This window comes from Ursus maritimus, unplaced genomic scaffold, assembly GCF_017311325.1.
Source record: "Ursus maritimus isolate PB19 unplaced genomic scaffold, ASM1731132v1 scaffold_33, whole genome shotgun sequence".
Lineage (NCBI taxonomy): Eukaryota > Metazoa > Chordata > Mammalia > Carnivora > Ursidae > Ursus > Ursus maritimus.
Window position 1 is genome coordinate 11,163,448 of NW_024425897.1, and position 15,569 is coordinate 11,179,016.

At 42.9% G+C, this 15,569-nt stretch overlaps 1 protein-coding gene across 1 annotated transcript in view; it reads left to right on the plus strand.

The window, feature by feature from the left end:
- SFI1 (SFI1 centrin binding protein) overlaps positions 1-15,569 on the plus strand; it is a 79,988-nt gene that overhangs the window by 51,324 nt on the left and 13,095 nt on the right. Inside the window, 2 exon segments of the mRNA XM_040619763.1 lie at positions 1,265-1,331; positions 4,906-5,036. Of these exon segments, the coding sequence (XP_040475697.1) occupies positions 1,265-1,331; positions 4,906-5,036 (198 nt within the window).

Consider the following 15,569-nt stretch of genomic DNA (forward strand, 5'->3'; position numbering starts at 1 on the left):
CTGTTCTCCAGGGGAGAGCACTTACCCTTCCATGGATCCCTGGGCAGATTTGGAAAGGCCCTGCTGTAAACCAGTGGTTCCTAAGCTTGTGTTTTCTTTTTGGCTGATCAGATGAGAGGTGCAATAAAGATGTTTGTACTGGTTCTTGGTCACCATAGCGTGGAGGATGTGCCTGCCAGCTCCCTGCCTCAGTGCTTCAGGTTCTGGTGATGTTCACATCTTAGGGTTCAAGCCTTGGTAGTGTTAAAAAGCCGGCTCAGGGGCGCCTGGGTGGCTCAGTCGTTAAGCGTCTGCCTTTGGCCCAGGGCGTGATCCCAGGGTCCTGGGATCGAGCCCCACATCAGGCTCCTCCACTAGGAGCCTGCTTCTTCCTCTCCCACTCCCCCTGCTTGTGTTCCCTCTCTCGCTGGCTGTCTCTCTCTCTGTCAAATAAATAAATAAAATCTTTAAAAAAAAGCAAGCAAGCAAGCAAACAAAGCAAAGCAAAGCCAGCTCAGGCAAGTGGCTTAGCCTTGGAAGAGTGCAGAGTGTCCCGAATTTTAAATAAAAGCACCACATGTCTATGAGGAAAACTCAGGGTATAGGAGGATAGGTATAAGGTAAAAAATAAAAGCCTGGATCCCTCCCTCTGATCCCTTTGTCTTACTCTTCAGAGGTAACCACTCTTTACTTTCTGGCTGCCGGAAATGTTCAGTATACCCTCCCCCCAGCCAATAATACAGTCAGCTTAATACACATAGTTAGAGGTCCCATTTTGGGACTTTTTTTTAATGAGTCAGTGAGAATCTCAATATTTAACTAAATTTGGAGTTTTCAGGGTCTATCATTATTCTGAATCCTGGTTTACAGAACTGAATGTGGCTCTCACTCTGGGTATCACTGTTGTGGAAGGAGCTTGTCACAGACCCAGTACACAAGCCCCAGAGTTTGGTCATAAAACCAGAAAGTGCAGGATAGTTAGGGGATTTCACACATATTACCTAAGTTCCAGGGACACTATGCTTGGCGGTCTAATTAGGTTTATAAGAAAATTGTCAAAATCTGGGGGCAAGCCATAGCCCCAAATTAGGGACTGACAGATTTCATGTTGAATAATAGGGTCTTTTTTCTCCTGTTTTGTAGAGTGAAACTGACAGGGTGCCTTTAATGCTGAAGATGTAACTACACCCAGATTTTCTGACCTTAGAAACAAACAACATTTTTCAGACCTCACACCTGAAAAGTGCAGTAGGCAGTACGTGGTATGTTATGTGTTTTATTTCAGAATAATGTGGCTACGCAAGTGTATGAAATCGTGGTTACAGTACACTCAGAAGAGGCGATACAAGCAGGTATGGAGTGGTTCATAGCAAGTAACTCCACAGGCTTGCATTCTTGGACCCAGTTGCTTTGGAAAGATTCTTGGAAAAGACCTTTGCTAAGAGGTCTTGGTGCTGTTGTAAAAGGCTCAAGGGTACTTTCCCCAGCCCCTCTAGTGATATCAGAAAGTGTGCGCAAGCCCCGTTCCTTCATCTGCTGGGAAAATGCAGGCGCTGAGAGTGACGAGCTCTTACTAGCCATTCATTCACGTCTTTGCTCATTTACTCGAGTAGTTAGCCAACCTTCAGGAAATACTGGGAGAAGTACAGAACATACGTGATGTGTTCTCAGCGCCGAACAGTGTGAGACAAGTGCCCACAGCGGGCGGGAGGACCTGGGGATCAGGCTGGCAAATTAGGAAAGGCGGATTGAGAAAGGACTTAGTTCCATTTCTTTTTTAAGCTTTATTTATTTAAGTAATCTCTACACCCTGATATGGGGCTCCAACTGACGACCCTGAGATCAAGAGTCACATGCTCTTCTGACTGAGCCAGCCGGGAGCCCTGGCTTCAGTTCCATTTAAGAAAGACTCAGTGAGGGACGCCTGGGTGGCTCAGTCGGTTAAGTGTCTGCCTTCAGCTCAGGTCATGATCCCAGGGTCCTGGAATTGAGTCCCGTGTCAGGCTCCCTGCTCAGCGGGGAGTTTGCTTCTCCCTCTGCTCATGTGCTCTCTCTCTCTCTCTCTCTGTCTCTGACAAATAAATAAATAAAATTAAAAAAAGCCTCACTGAGCCGCTGCTGTGCCTCAGACCCTGTACTAAGCACTGAGGGTACAGTTATGACAGAAAGCAAACACAAGTCCTGCTCCCACGGGCCTTGTAATTTAGCACCAGGATGGCAAGTAAGTGTGATCTTGCAGGCCAGCTCGAAGGATGGCCGCAGCTGTCTAGAGCGCTGAACCAGGAAGGGTGTCGAGGCCACGCTTAGGCTTGGGGGAGTTTGCGTGCCACCAGTCGTGTCTGCATGGGCATTGCAGGGGTTAGTGTGTCGCCCGGGCCTCGGTTTGGCCATCCCTGGTGAAATGGGGGTGGGGGGGACATAAACAGCTCCTGCCCCCACCCACCTCCATCTGTCGCTAGAGCCTGTTATGGGAATCTAAAGAATTTGGCTGTTTCCTCATAGTGTTGGGAGAGAATCTGAATTTTCTAGCAAGGTGTACGAACTCCTGTGGAAGCCGATGTCTGCTTATTTCTCCTCCCTTTCCTGTTACCAACCTCTCCATTCGTTCGCAGCTGTGCCCCGGCCAGTTAGGCTGCTGGTCCTTCCCTGAACGTGCTTCTCACTGTACATGCGGTTCTCTGTCCCTCTGACCCTTCTGGCTCCGGTGTTACCCCTTCCCCCAGCCCCCTGGGTGGCTTTGTCAGCGTATTCTTCGCCTAGGGGTTTCCCGGCCTCTCTCCCTGCCAGACGTGAGCTACTTGAGGGTGGACCCTGTCTCGTTCTTCTCCTCAGCACAGTGTGGACAAAGGGGAGGTGCCAACTAATATTTAGATGAATGAATGAACAGACGGACTAACTGCCATGGGTTGCTACAGTGTTTTTCCTAAGGATCATCTCAGTTCTTGGCATTTGGGTGGTGCCAGCCCAGGGCATGGCTTGCCTTCCACACCTGGAAAATGCTTAGAATGGCTGCACTCTCTGACATTGCTTTGGATGACGTGGCTGTTTCTAACAGTGGCCATTTGGTCTCTTAAGCCCGTTTAATGTAAGCTCAACAAAAGGTAGAGACCTTTTGGAAAAACTGAGTGCCAGGGTTGAAAGGTCGTGTTTATTCAAGAAAAAGAAGTGGAATCTCCTATTTGCCCCCCTGGAAAAAGAGCCCCTTGACACTGGGGCATAGCAGTGGTGGAAGGTCAAGGGTCAGTGTTCTTATCTCTTTACACTGCTGTTGCATGGCCTGCGTAATATAGAGGGTCTGAAAAATAGTAAGAGCCCTGTTCAGTTGCTGTTGCTTTTTTTCAAATCTTTTGCTAACAATCTGAATGTCATTTAAGGAGATGACATCAGAGAACATCAGGTTCTTTAAAGAGAACATCAGTTCTTTCTATTTCAGGAAAAGATAAAAATATTTATTGTGGGTTCCTTTCCTTTTAAAAAGTAATACATGAAGAGTGGCAGAATGTTTGCCTTGTTGAAGCTGGGTGGTGAAGTTCATGGGGATTCGTTACGCTGTTGCTTCTACTTTTATTTACATTTGAAAATGTAAATGCCCAAAAGCAACATATAGACATTGTAATTCGAGAAGTGTAGGAAGAGCTAGAAGAAAAAAAAATTAAAACACCCAAATTAAAACACCCGTAATCTTAAAATAACATTTGGTGAGTAAATTTGGTATCTTTTTTCCTCCATGTGCGTGGGAGTATGATACCATATGTTCACACACACACATATGCTTACTGTTCAGCTCTCTGCTGCTATGTGAAAAATCACCCCAAACTCAGTGGCTTAAAACAACCACCGTGTTATTATACCTATGGGTTCTGTGTGTCAAAAATTGAAACAAGACATAACAAAGATGGCTTGTCTCTGCTCCATGATTACTGGGGCCTCAGCTGGGAAGATTCTAATGGCAGGGGGTTAGGATCCTCTAGAAAGTTTCTTCACCCACATGGCTGGTTCCGGGACTGGAATAACTTGAGGACTGGGCGCATCCAGGGCTGTTAACCAGGGAACCTACGTTGGGCCTCTCCGAGAAGCTTGGATTACCTCACAGCGTGGTGGCGTCAGGGTAGTCAGACTTCCTGTGCTGCTGCTCACTCCAAAAGTGTCCCAGTGAGCAACACACACAAGCTGTATGGCCCTTCATGACCCAGCCTCAGAAGTCACATGGTCACTTTCGCCATTCTCTATTGGTCAAAGCAGTCACTGTCCTGCCCAGATTCAAGGGGCGGGGGCTTCTCAATGAAGGAGGAAATCCAAAGAATTTGAGGTCCTGTTGTAAAAAGCGTCGCATGTACATATTTGCTTTTATCCCCCCAGAGTTTTGGATCATGGAGACATATATATATTTTTATGTTAGTTGTCTGTCTTCCTGCTGATAATCAGTAAAATAGTAGTAGCCTTTCATAATGACATAAAAATTTAAAGAATCTGTGTTACCAATAAACATCACAGACAGAATCAAAAGCTATAGTACAGGGTGGGAACGATGTTGATAATACACGTGACCGAGGACTGATAAATTTCTCAAGGTTCAAAAAGCCCATATATATCACCGAGCTAAACACTGGCAGGCAGACAGTACACAGGCAGTGAGTGTGAACACTTAATACACAGGACAAACCATGTGGATACATACGTGTATGTACGCGTGCGCGCACACGCAAATATGTGAAGGGATGCTTAACCTGGCTCTAATTAAAGTAAAAATTCTTACCCATTGTATTTCATTTTTCACCTATCGTGTTGACAAAGATTAAAAATAACGATTTTCATCTTTTTCTCAGTTTTGTGTAGAAAGCAACCCTCCCTCTAGAGTGTGACCCCGAAGGGTCATTTTTTTTATAATGTAAGTACAAGTGAAGGTCATTCGTTGTTGCACCGTAGCGGCTGCAGTCCAGAGCAGACAGCCACTTCCAGCAGAGAGTCCTGCCTGCGGCCTTCCACGCGTGGAGAAGATTCTGGCGATGGCACCAGCAGGAAAGTGTTCTCAGTGCGAGAGCAGCACGATTTCACAGGTACGTGGCGCCGCGCCTGTCCGGCTGGGCAGGCTTCTTGGGGCTCGCCTTGCGGCCCGCATGGCCATTGGTGGTGGTGTTCAGCGTCCCAGCCCCCTAGGCCCTGGCTCTTCCTGGTTTTTCAATTAGGTGGGCTCATTGATTTCATCTGGCAGGAAAAGCCAGTCAGTATTTCCCCTGGGAAAGCTTTTGCTCATCTTTATTGCAAGTGCTTTCAAAACGGCCTTAGTTTTATGCCCCTGTCCTCACTGTAAGCCAGCGTGAGCTCCATTAAAGCTGCCCATTAGCTTTCTGGATCAGAATGTGGTTGGACCTTGCATCGCCTTGGCAGGCATTCTTGAGTGTGATTTCCCTGAAATGCTTGCTCCCTGTTCTGCTAGACCTGGCTTTTTCAAATCTTGAAATACAGTCGTCAACAAAATTAAGACGAGCAAGCTGCAGAGCTGCGTCTTTTGGCTCCCGCAGAGGCAAACCTGCCCATAGCAGGTCCTTGCTGCGTGTTGATGGAATGTAACAAAGAAATTATTAATTGCTGACTGTGTGTCTGCCACTGTGGTGGGCATGGTGTGATGGGAGAAGGGAAATATGTAAGTTCATTCGCCTATGACATCATCAACTTCATTAATAATTTCCTTCTCACCGCAGTCCTGAGAGAACAGGCTCAAGATGACTAATGACTCCCCACGTGAAACAACCAGTAAGGGGCAGAGCCAGGGTTTACATTCAGATCTCCTTGACTCCAGGGACTTTCTGCTAGATCAAAAGGAAGATCTTTTTGATGACTTTGTAGAAACTTTGAATCTTTGTGAGGAGGTAAGAGTGATACACAAGAAACAATCGAAGAATAGTTCCAGAGAATAGGTCCATGTGTCCTCACTTAATGTCAGCCCCGAGCTCTTCTAGAGCTCAGAGCTCGCACTGAGGGAAGTCCCTGGGGGAGGGCATGCTGTGAGCCAGGGGGTGAAGATGGATGGCAGGAGTGGGCAGGATGAGGGCCAGACTGAGGGGATTGCTGAGCCCATGAAAAGATAACAGATAGATGTTTGAACTGGTACATACAACTAGTAAAGTGATGGATTTGGAGATTGCCCTGAGAACAGAGTCCCATCAATTTAGGACAGAGAGACAAGAGGGAGGGACACTGAGAGAAGTTGCAGTGATCTTGACTTTGAAAGAGTGTGAATACTAGTCTGAGGGGATCAGCCAGAACTCCAGGAGTTCTTTACACAAAGTCCAAGGAGAAGCTTTTAGGGGGTGGCCATGGGGAATTGGAGGCTGGCAAGGGAATAGCACTCACCTCTGCCCCTTCTGCAGAGTGACTTCACCTTTACCTACTTCCTGTGCTGAGGTCAGGTATAAGATTCCATTTGAAAAATGGCTTTACTACTTAACACATACACACTCCTTTGTTTATCCTACAAAGTCATGATTGATTCTGTTGCTTTTTTATTTTGGTGTGCCGCAGGTATTTTCAGAAATCGAGGCTTTCAAAATAGCCAAGGAGAGTTTCCAAAAGGATTTTTGTTGGGGATCATTCTTGAGACAAAAGGGTGTCGGGTGAATTGGAGATGGGGAGTAGCCAGGAGGCTTGAAGGATAACCAGGGCCTGATCTGGATTTTATCTTGTCTTGGTTTAGTTGGATCTTTCTAGAAAACTGAAGTTTTTTAGGTTCCTGCCTTCAGCTCATGAGGGAGCAGAGTGATGGGGAGCCCGACTTGGAAGCTAGAGAGGCCTGAGGTCAGACTCTTGCTCCACCGCTTGCCAGCTCCGTAACCCTGCGAGAGCCACTCAGTCTGAGCCTGTTTCCTCAGATGTAAAATGGAGATGAGTTGATAATAGTCCCATCTCATAGGGTTGTCATGAAAAGTGAGGTAATCCAATTGGAATGCAAGCAGAATGGCAGCACAAAGTATCAGCCTTCCCCCCCAACCGCTAGAATTGATTTGTGACTCTTAAGGTAAATGAATATTCATAGGTTTGGTTTGAAGTTTAGCAAATCACAGTTTCCCCAAAATATGTATGTTCTGTCTTTCCATAATTCTTAGAGTATTTGTTTAATGTTTTAGGAATATGGGCAGAATTTATAGTGGGATCTCATGAATTATAACTAAAAATGTTAGTTTCTTGGGGCGCCTGGGTGGCTCAGTCGTTAAGCGTCTGCCTTCGGCTCAGGGCGTGATCCTGGCGTTCTGGGATCGAGCCCCACATCAGGCTCCTCTGCTGGGAGCCTGCTTCTTCCTCTCCCACTCCCCCTGCTTGTGTTCCGTCTCTCGTTGGCTGTCTCTCTCTGTCAAATAAATAAATAAAATCTTTTTTAAAAAATGGTAGTTTCTTAACCTACCAGTGAAATAGTATATTGAGAATGAGACAAGACTGGTTTGTCTTTTTTTTTTTTTTTTTTTTTTTAATTGAGCTCAAATTCATAGTGAAAGGCACAGATGTGTTAAGTAAAGAGTTTGGTGAGTTTTCACAGATTGTATACCTGGATAATCAACAGCCCAGTCAAGGTCTAGAACATTTCCGTCACCCCCGAAGTTTCCCTCATGCCCCCTTCCAGTCAGTTCCCCCCCCCCATAGGTAACTACTGTCCTGATTTCTATCATCCCAGGTGAATTTTGCATCTTTTTGAACTTTAAATAATGGGATCATACAGTAAGTGTTCTTTTGTATCTGGCTTCTTTTAAAGTCCAGTGTACAGTTTTTGAGATGGAACCATGTTGTCAGTAGTTCAGTCTTCGCTGAGTGGTATTGTATGAATATAAGACAATGTTTCCATCCATTTTCACATAGGAGTTGTTTCCAGTTTGAGGCCATTATGAATAAATCTGCTATGAACATTTATGTGGGTTATGTTTTCATTTCACTTGGGTAGATACCTAGAGGCTGACTCTGGCTCACAAGGCGGGGACGAGCTTCATCGTACAGGGGGTCCCGCCCACCAGCAGATAGAAGGCTGGTTGTTCCCGTGGTCATCAGCATTTGGTTCTGACCGTCTGTAACTGAGCCATCTGGTGGATGGGGTGCCGTCTCATCTCCCTACTGAGTAATCATGCGGAGCATCTTTCTAAGGCCTAATCAGCCAGGATCAAAATCCTGTAGTTTTACCGAGTCAGATTGATTGCCTTGAAGGAGGGAATGCCACAGGAGTTCTGGAATGGTGCTCTCCCTGAGGGAAAGGAATTTATAAGGTTTGGGTTCCCACGAAAGGATTCTGAAGAGGGGAAGGAGAAACGGGGATTGATTTTGGATTGCTCGCTATTTCTTTCTTTCTTTTTTTTTTTTAAAGATTTTATTTTTTTGACAGAGACAGCCAATGAGAGAGGGAACACAAGCAGGGGGAGTGGGAGAGGGAGAAGCAAGCTCCCAGCAGAGCAGGGAGCCCGATGCGGGGCTCGATCCCAAGACTCTGGGATCACGCCCTGAGCCGAAGGCAGACGCTTAACGACTGAGCCACCCAGGCACCCCTGCTTGCTATTTCTGAGGCAGAGTTAGGGATGAGAAGTGGGGTTCACTAGGGAGTACTGTTAGCGTACCCTCAGGAGTAAGTGAAAACAGCAGAGCTTGTCTGGGGCATCACTGGTAAGGAAGCAGTAACCACTCAAAAGAGGCCCTAGTGGCATTTTACAAGTGCTGCGTGGCCTTGGGAGAAACCATGTCTCCTTGTAGCTGGCTTTATCTGTGCTGTCCTGATCTGGTGAATGGTTGGGCTGCTTTTCCCCTTTTGTGAGTGAAATTAGTCTGAGCTCCTTTTCCTTCCTTGAATTCCAGACTGATTTTGACTGATTCAGCCTTTATCATGTGCTTGTTGACCATTTGTATATCTTCATCTGTGAAGTGTCTCTTGAGTTCTTTCCCCTAGCTTTTAAAAAAAATTGGGTTTTGTGTGTGTGCGTCTGTTTTTTTTAATCATTGATTTGTCGAAGTTCTTTATGTATTCTTTGTTGGATATATGTATTAAAATATTTTCTCCCAGGGGTGCCTGGGTGGAGTTAAGCATCTGACTCTTGGTTTTCGTTCAGGTCACAATCTCAGGGTCGTGAAATTAGGTCCAGTGTCGGGCTCCGCGCTCAGTGGGGAGTCTGCTTGAGTTTCTCTCTCCCACCCCCACTTCCCCTCCCCATGTTCAAGTGCTCTCTCTGTGTCTCTCAAGTAAATAAATAAATCTTTAAAAAAGAAAAAGAAAAATATTTTCTTCCAGTAATGTGGCTTGCATTTCCATTTTCTCACAGTATTTTTTTTATCGAGAGCACAGTGGTTTTATGTGTATGTGTGTTATAATATATATATATATATATATATAAAAATATATATAAATGAATTAACAGTATTTTTTTGGTGAGCAGAAATGTTTAAGTTTGTTACAGTCCAGTTCATCAAATTTTTTCTTTTATGATTAGTGATTTTGGGGTTTTCTCTAAAAAAATATTTGCCTACACCCAAGATCTTGAAAGATATTTTCCAGCATTTTCTCTGGAAACTTTATATAAAGTTTTAGCATTTACCTTTAGGGTTGTGATCATCTTGAATTTTTTCCATATGTGGTATGAGGTAAGAGCCAAGAATGATTATTTTTTTTCTTCTATTTGTTTTTTGGTTTTTCCAGCACTGTTTGTTGAAAAGACTTTTCATTCCCCCATTGAATTGCCTTGGCACCTTTGTTGACAATCAGTTGTCCTTATAAGTTTGTATCTATTTTTGGACTTTCTCTTCTGTTTCATTTATCTGCTTGTTTATCCTTATGCCATTATCATACTGTCCTGATTTTTGTATCTTTATAGCAAGTTTTGAAATCGGTTTTTCAACTTTATTCCTCCTGGGATTTTTTGTTTGTTTGGGATTGCACTTAATCTCTATGGATGTTTAAGGGAGATAGGACATCTCAAACTTACTGAGACTTCCCCATAAATGAACATGAACTTCTCCATTTATGTAGCTTTAATTTTTCTCAGTGTTTTGTAACTTTGGGTAGAAGTTTTGTATATATGTGTGTTGTTAAATTTATTCCTAAATACCTTATTTTTTGATGCTATTGTGAATAGAATTATTTTTAAAATTCATTTTCCAACTGTTTGTCCTAATATATAGAAATACAACTGAAACTGTGCTCTGTGACCTTTCTAAAGTTACTTAATGGTTTGAGTCCATCCTTTTAAAAAAAAAATTACGTAGGGTTTTCTGCATAAATAATCTTGTCGTATGCAAATAAGGACAACTTACTTTATCCTTTCCGGTCTGTATGCTTTTATTTTTGTCTTTACTGGATTAGCTAGCATCTCCAATAAAGTATTGAATAGAGGTAATGAGAGGGTACATACTTGTCTTTTTTCCAATCTTAGGGGGAAAACAAAAGCAGTCAGTATTTCACCATTGACTATTTTTATAGATACCCTTTATTAGATTGAGAATGGTCCCTTCTATTCATAGTTTATTGAGAGTTTTTATTATGAAGGGTGGTTAGATTTTGCCAGATGTTTTTTCTGCATTTATTGAGATCGTATGGTTTTCCTGATTTCACATGTTAAACCAACACTGTATTCCTGAGATAAACCCCACTTGGCCGTGATATATTATCTTCTTCACGTGTTGCTGACTTTGATCTGTTAATGTTTTATGAAAAATTTTTACGTGTACTTTCATGAGGGATATTGGTTGTAGTTTTCTTGTAATATGTGTCTTTGGTATTTCTTTAAATTTTTTATGGAATTTGCTGGTGAAATTATCTGGACCTAGAGTTTCCCTTATGGAAAGGTTTTTGGTTACAAATTTAATTTTGAAAATAGATATAGAGCGACCAAGAGTTTCTTTTCATGTCAGTTTTGGTAAGCTCCATTTTTCAAGGAATTTTTTATTCTGTCCAAAGTGTCAAATACATTGGCATAAAGCTATTCATAAAACTGCCTTATTATTCTTTTAATGTCTGTAGACTTTCTGATGATACCACATTGTGCATTCCTGATTTTGGTAATTTGTATTTTTTCTCATTTTTCTTGATCAGTCTTGCAAGGAATTATCATGGGTTTTGTTTTTTCTTTTAACTTTCGCTTTGTCAGTTTTCTTACTGTATATTTTTCTTACATTGATTCGAACTCTTTATTTTATACCTCTTTCTACTTACTTTGGCTGTTTGCCTTCCTTTTTTTTTTTTTTTTTAACCTTAAGATGGAAGCACAAATCACCCACTTTTTTTCACCCATTTTTTTTTTTAAGTTTATTTATTGTTTTAGCAATCTGTACACCCAGCGTGGGGCTTGAACTCACAGCCCTAAGATCAAGGGTCACATGTTCATCCAACTGAGCCAACCAGGTGTGCCCACCCCTTCTTTTGTTGTTGTTGGTAAATTATCAATTTTAAATCTTTCCCTTGTGAAAATTTTAAGCTATAAGGTTTCCCTTTCCTTTAGCTTTATCCCACAAATTCTGACATGCTGTGTTTTTATTATTCAACTAAAAATACATTCTAACTTCCCTTGTGACTTCTTCCTTGACCTGTGGTTTCTTTAGAAATGTTATTTGATGTTCAAATAGGAATTTTCTTGATACTTTATTTTTTTTAATTACTAATTTAATTCCATTTTGGCTAGAAAACACCTTATATAACTTCAGTTTTTGAAATGTATTGACATGTTTTACAGCCGAATATATGTGGTCTATTTTGGTGAACCTTCCACGTGCACTTTATTTTTTCCCATGTGCACTTTAAAAGAATATTAATACTACAGTTGTTGGAGATAGTGTTCTATAAATGTCTATGAGGACAAGTTGGTTGGTAGTCATCTTCAAAGCTTCTGTATCCTTACAGGTTTTTGTTTGTTATTGGTTTTCTTTGTTTCTTTCTTTTTTTTTTTTTTTTAAGATTTTATTTATTTATTCGACAGAGATAGAGACAGCCAGCGAGAGAGGGAACACAAGCAGGGGGAGTGGGAGAGGAAGAAGCAGGCTCATAGCGGAGGAGCCTGATGTGGGGCTCGATCCCATAACGCCGGGATCACGCCCTGAGCCGAAGGCAGACGCTTAACCGCTGTGCCACCCAGGTGCCCCTACAGTACACATTGTTAACTTATTACAGTTCTATTCAGTTCTGTTGTACCACTTCGTGTTAAATGTAAGAACATAAAAACAGTAAAATTGTTTCCTCTCCATCATTGATGGTATTTGTTGTCATATATTTTTGCCTGTGTAATTTTTGCTTTAAACAGAATTCTTTTTTAAAAATTAAGAGATTAAAAAAAGTCTTTTATATTTACCCACATACTTTCCATATCTAATATTCTTTGTTTCTTCCTGCAGATGTGAGTTTTCATCTGTATGCTTTTACCCTTTAGCATTTTTATACTATAAGTCAGCAGGAGATAAATTATCTCAGCTTTTGTTTATGGTTATTTCACTCTCGCTCTCATTTTTTAAAAAATTTTTAAAGATTTGTCAGAGAGAGGGGGAGAGAGAGCACAAGCAGGGGGAGTGACAGGCAGAGGGGGAGGGAGAAGTAGGCTCCCACTGAGCAAGGAGGCCAATGGTGGGACTCGATCTCAGGACCCTGGGATTGAAGGCAGACGCTGATCTGAAGGCAGACGCTTAACCAACTGAACCACCCATGTGCCCTCTCGCTCTTTTTTAAAGGACATTTTCCTGGATATAGAACAATGAGTTTTTCCACCCCTCATTCCTGAGTCTGGTTTTTTTTTTCTTTTATTTTTTTTAAGATTTTATTTATAAGAGAAAGAGCATGAGCAGGGGAGAGGGGCAGAGGGAGAGGGAGAAGCAGACTCCCCACTGAACAGGGAGCTTGATGTGGGGCTTGGCTCTCCCAGCATAACCTGAGCCGAAGGCAGACCCTTAACCATCTGAGCCACCCAGAAGCCCCTCCCAAGTCTTTTAAAGACATTCTTCCCTTGTCTTCTGGTCTCCATTATTTCTGGTATAAAGGCACCCATCATTTATATTGTTCTTCCCCTAAATGTAATCTGTCTCTCTTCTTTTGCTTTTAAGATGTTTTTATTCATCTTTGGCTTTTCAACAGCTTGGAGTGTGATGTGTTTAAAGTGTAGTGTTCTTGTGTTTATCCTGCTTGGGGTTAGTTGAGCTTCTTGAATCTGAGGTGTTCCCCCCACCATAACCAAATTAGAAAAGTCTTTTACTATTATTTCTTTAAATAATTTATCTGCCCTGGGGCACCTGGGTGGCTCAGTCGGTTAAGTGTCTGACTCTTGATTTCGGCTCAGGGTCATGATATCGGACTCCATGCTGGACATGGAGCCTGCTTATGGTTCTCTCCCTCCCTCTGCAGCCCCCGCCAGGTACATGCACGCGCTCTCTCTAAGGAAAAAACAACAACCATCTGCCCCTATATCCTCTCTTCTCTCCTTCTTAGACTCTAATTACACTATGTTAAACCAGGTGATATTGTCCCACAGGTCACTGAGGCTCTGTTTATTTTTTTTCTATTTTTCTTTCCATTTTTCAGATTGGATAGTTTCTATTGATCTTTCAGTAGAAAGTCTTCAGTGATCTATATCCTTCAGTTTCTTATTTGTAACTCATCCAGTGATTTTTCTCCTTCAGGTATGGTTCTTTTCAGTTCTGGAATTTTTTTTTCCCAATTATAAAACATATATAACATAAAACCATTTTAGTCATTTTCAAGTGTATTGTGTATTCAGTGGCATTGGGTGTTATGCAGCCATCACCACTATGCATTTCCAGAGTTTTTCATCATCCCAAACAGAAGTTCTGTATCCAGTAAACACTAACTTTCCATTTCTATCTATTCCCAGCCCTGAGAACCTCTAAACTATTTTCTGTCTCTGAATTTGCCTATTCTGGGTAGCTCATATATGTGGAATTGGGTGATAGTACACCTTTTGTGTCTGGCTTATTTTACTTAGCATAACGTTTTCAAGGTTTATCTACGTCATAGCCTGTATCAGAATTTCATCCCTTTTTATGACTGAATAATACTCAGTTGTATGGATATACCACAATTTATTCGTCCGTATGTTGGTGGACACCAGTTGTTTCTACCTTTTAGCTATTTTGGATAATGCTGCTGTGAACTTCGGTGGACATACATCTGTTTGAGTCTCTGCTTTTAATCCGTTTGGTTGTATACCTGCAAGCAGAATTACTAAATCAGATGCTAATTCTGTGTTTACTTTTTGAGGAATCACCAAATCATTTGGTTCTTTTTTGTAGTTTCTATTTCTCTGCTAAGATTCCCTGTCTGGTAACTAATTTGTTCATCCTTCATTTAAGTACACAGACTTACTATTTTTTTAAGTGTTTGCTGATTCCAACATTTGGGTCATTGTTTCAGTTGACAGCTGTTTTTCCTTTAAAGGGTTTTGCATTTTATTCTGGTAGGCAGTGGTTGCTGTCTATTCTGGTGATTCCTGTTGATCCTAGTGAGTGTGGCTCTATTCTTTCTTCATGTGGGTTTTGTGTGTGTGTGTGTGTGTGTGTGTGTGCGCGCGCGTGTGTGTATGTGTGTGTGTTTTAAATTTTAATTTTATTTATTTATTTATTTATTTATTTATTTATTTATTTATTTGAGAGAGTGAGAGAGAGAGAAAGCACGAGTGGGGTGAGAGGGAGGAGGAGAAGCAGGCTCCCCGCTGAGCAGGGAGCCTGACGCAGGACTCGATCCCGGGACTCTGAGATCGTGACGCGAGCCGAAGGCAGACACTCAACTGACTGAGCCACCCAGGCACCCCTAAGATTTTATTTTTTAAGTGATCTCTACACCCGGCGCAGTGCTTGAACTTACAACCCTGAAATCAAGAGTTGCATGCTCTACCAGGCAACCCATGTGTGGTCTTTTTTGACTTTTGTCTTCAGAGTTAGGGCATGGCGCTTATTCCTGAGGCACAACCTTTCTGAATTCTGGGGTTCTCAGCAAAGTCTCTTCATTCAGACTGGGCCAGAATCCCATCTTCTAGCCCTTTCCAGCCTCTGGTAATCTCCATCCAGCAGTCAGCCCTGAAGAGGCCACACTGCTAGGCCTCACAGAGCCTGCCTGTACGGCCTTACCTGAGCACCGGGCAGACTCACATAGAATTCTGGGTACTGCTCTTGTGGAGTGTGCAAGGTGTGTGTGAGCGTGCCTCTGAGGCAGGGCGAGGGCTCTACGTGCCCAGGTTCAGGAAGGTGACAGGTGTCCCTACAGCCCTTCCCCTGCAGTCTTAAAGTCCAGTCTCTGCCTCAACTCAGTGAGACTGTCCTGTCCTCCTTCCCCCGCCCCCAGTGTTCAGAAGGTGCCCTCAGGCAGAAAGCTTGGGCAGACAGGGCTCACCTTACTCGTTTCTCAATTCTAAGGATGACAGTCTATGTTGCCTCTTGTCCAGGGCCTGAAAACAGTTCCCACATATATACTGTCCCATGGTTTTGCCAACACACAGCTCCTAGTGGCTGTTGACCAGTTGTCCAGGCGCTGCTTTTGCAGGCCTCCGCGTCCTTATGCTGAGTGCGGAGGCTTGGCAGAGCTGACAGCAGTGGTTCTCAACCCTGTCTCCCTGCCTGCCTCACATGGAACACTTGTT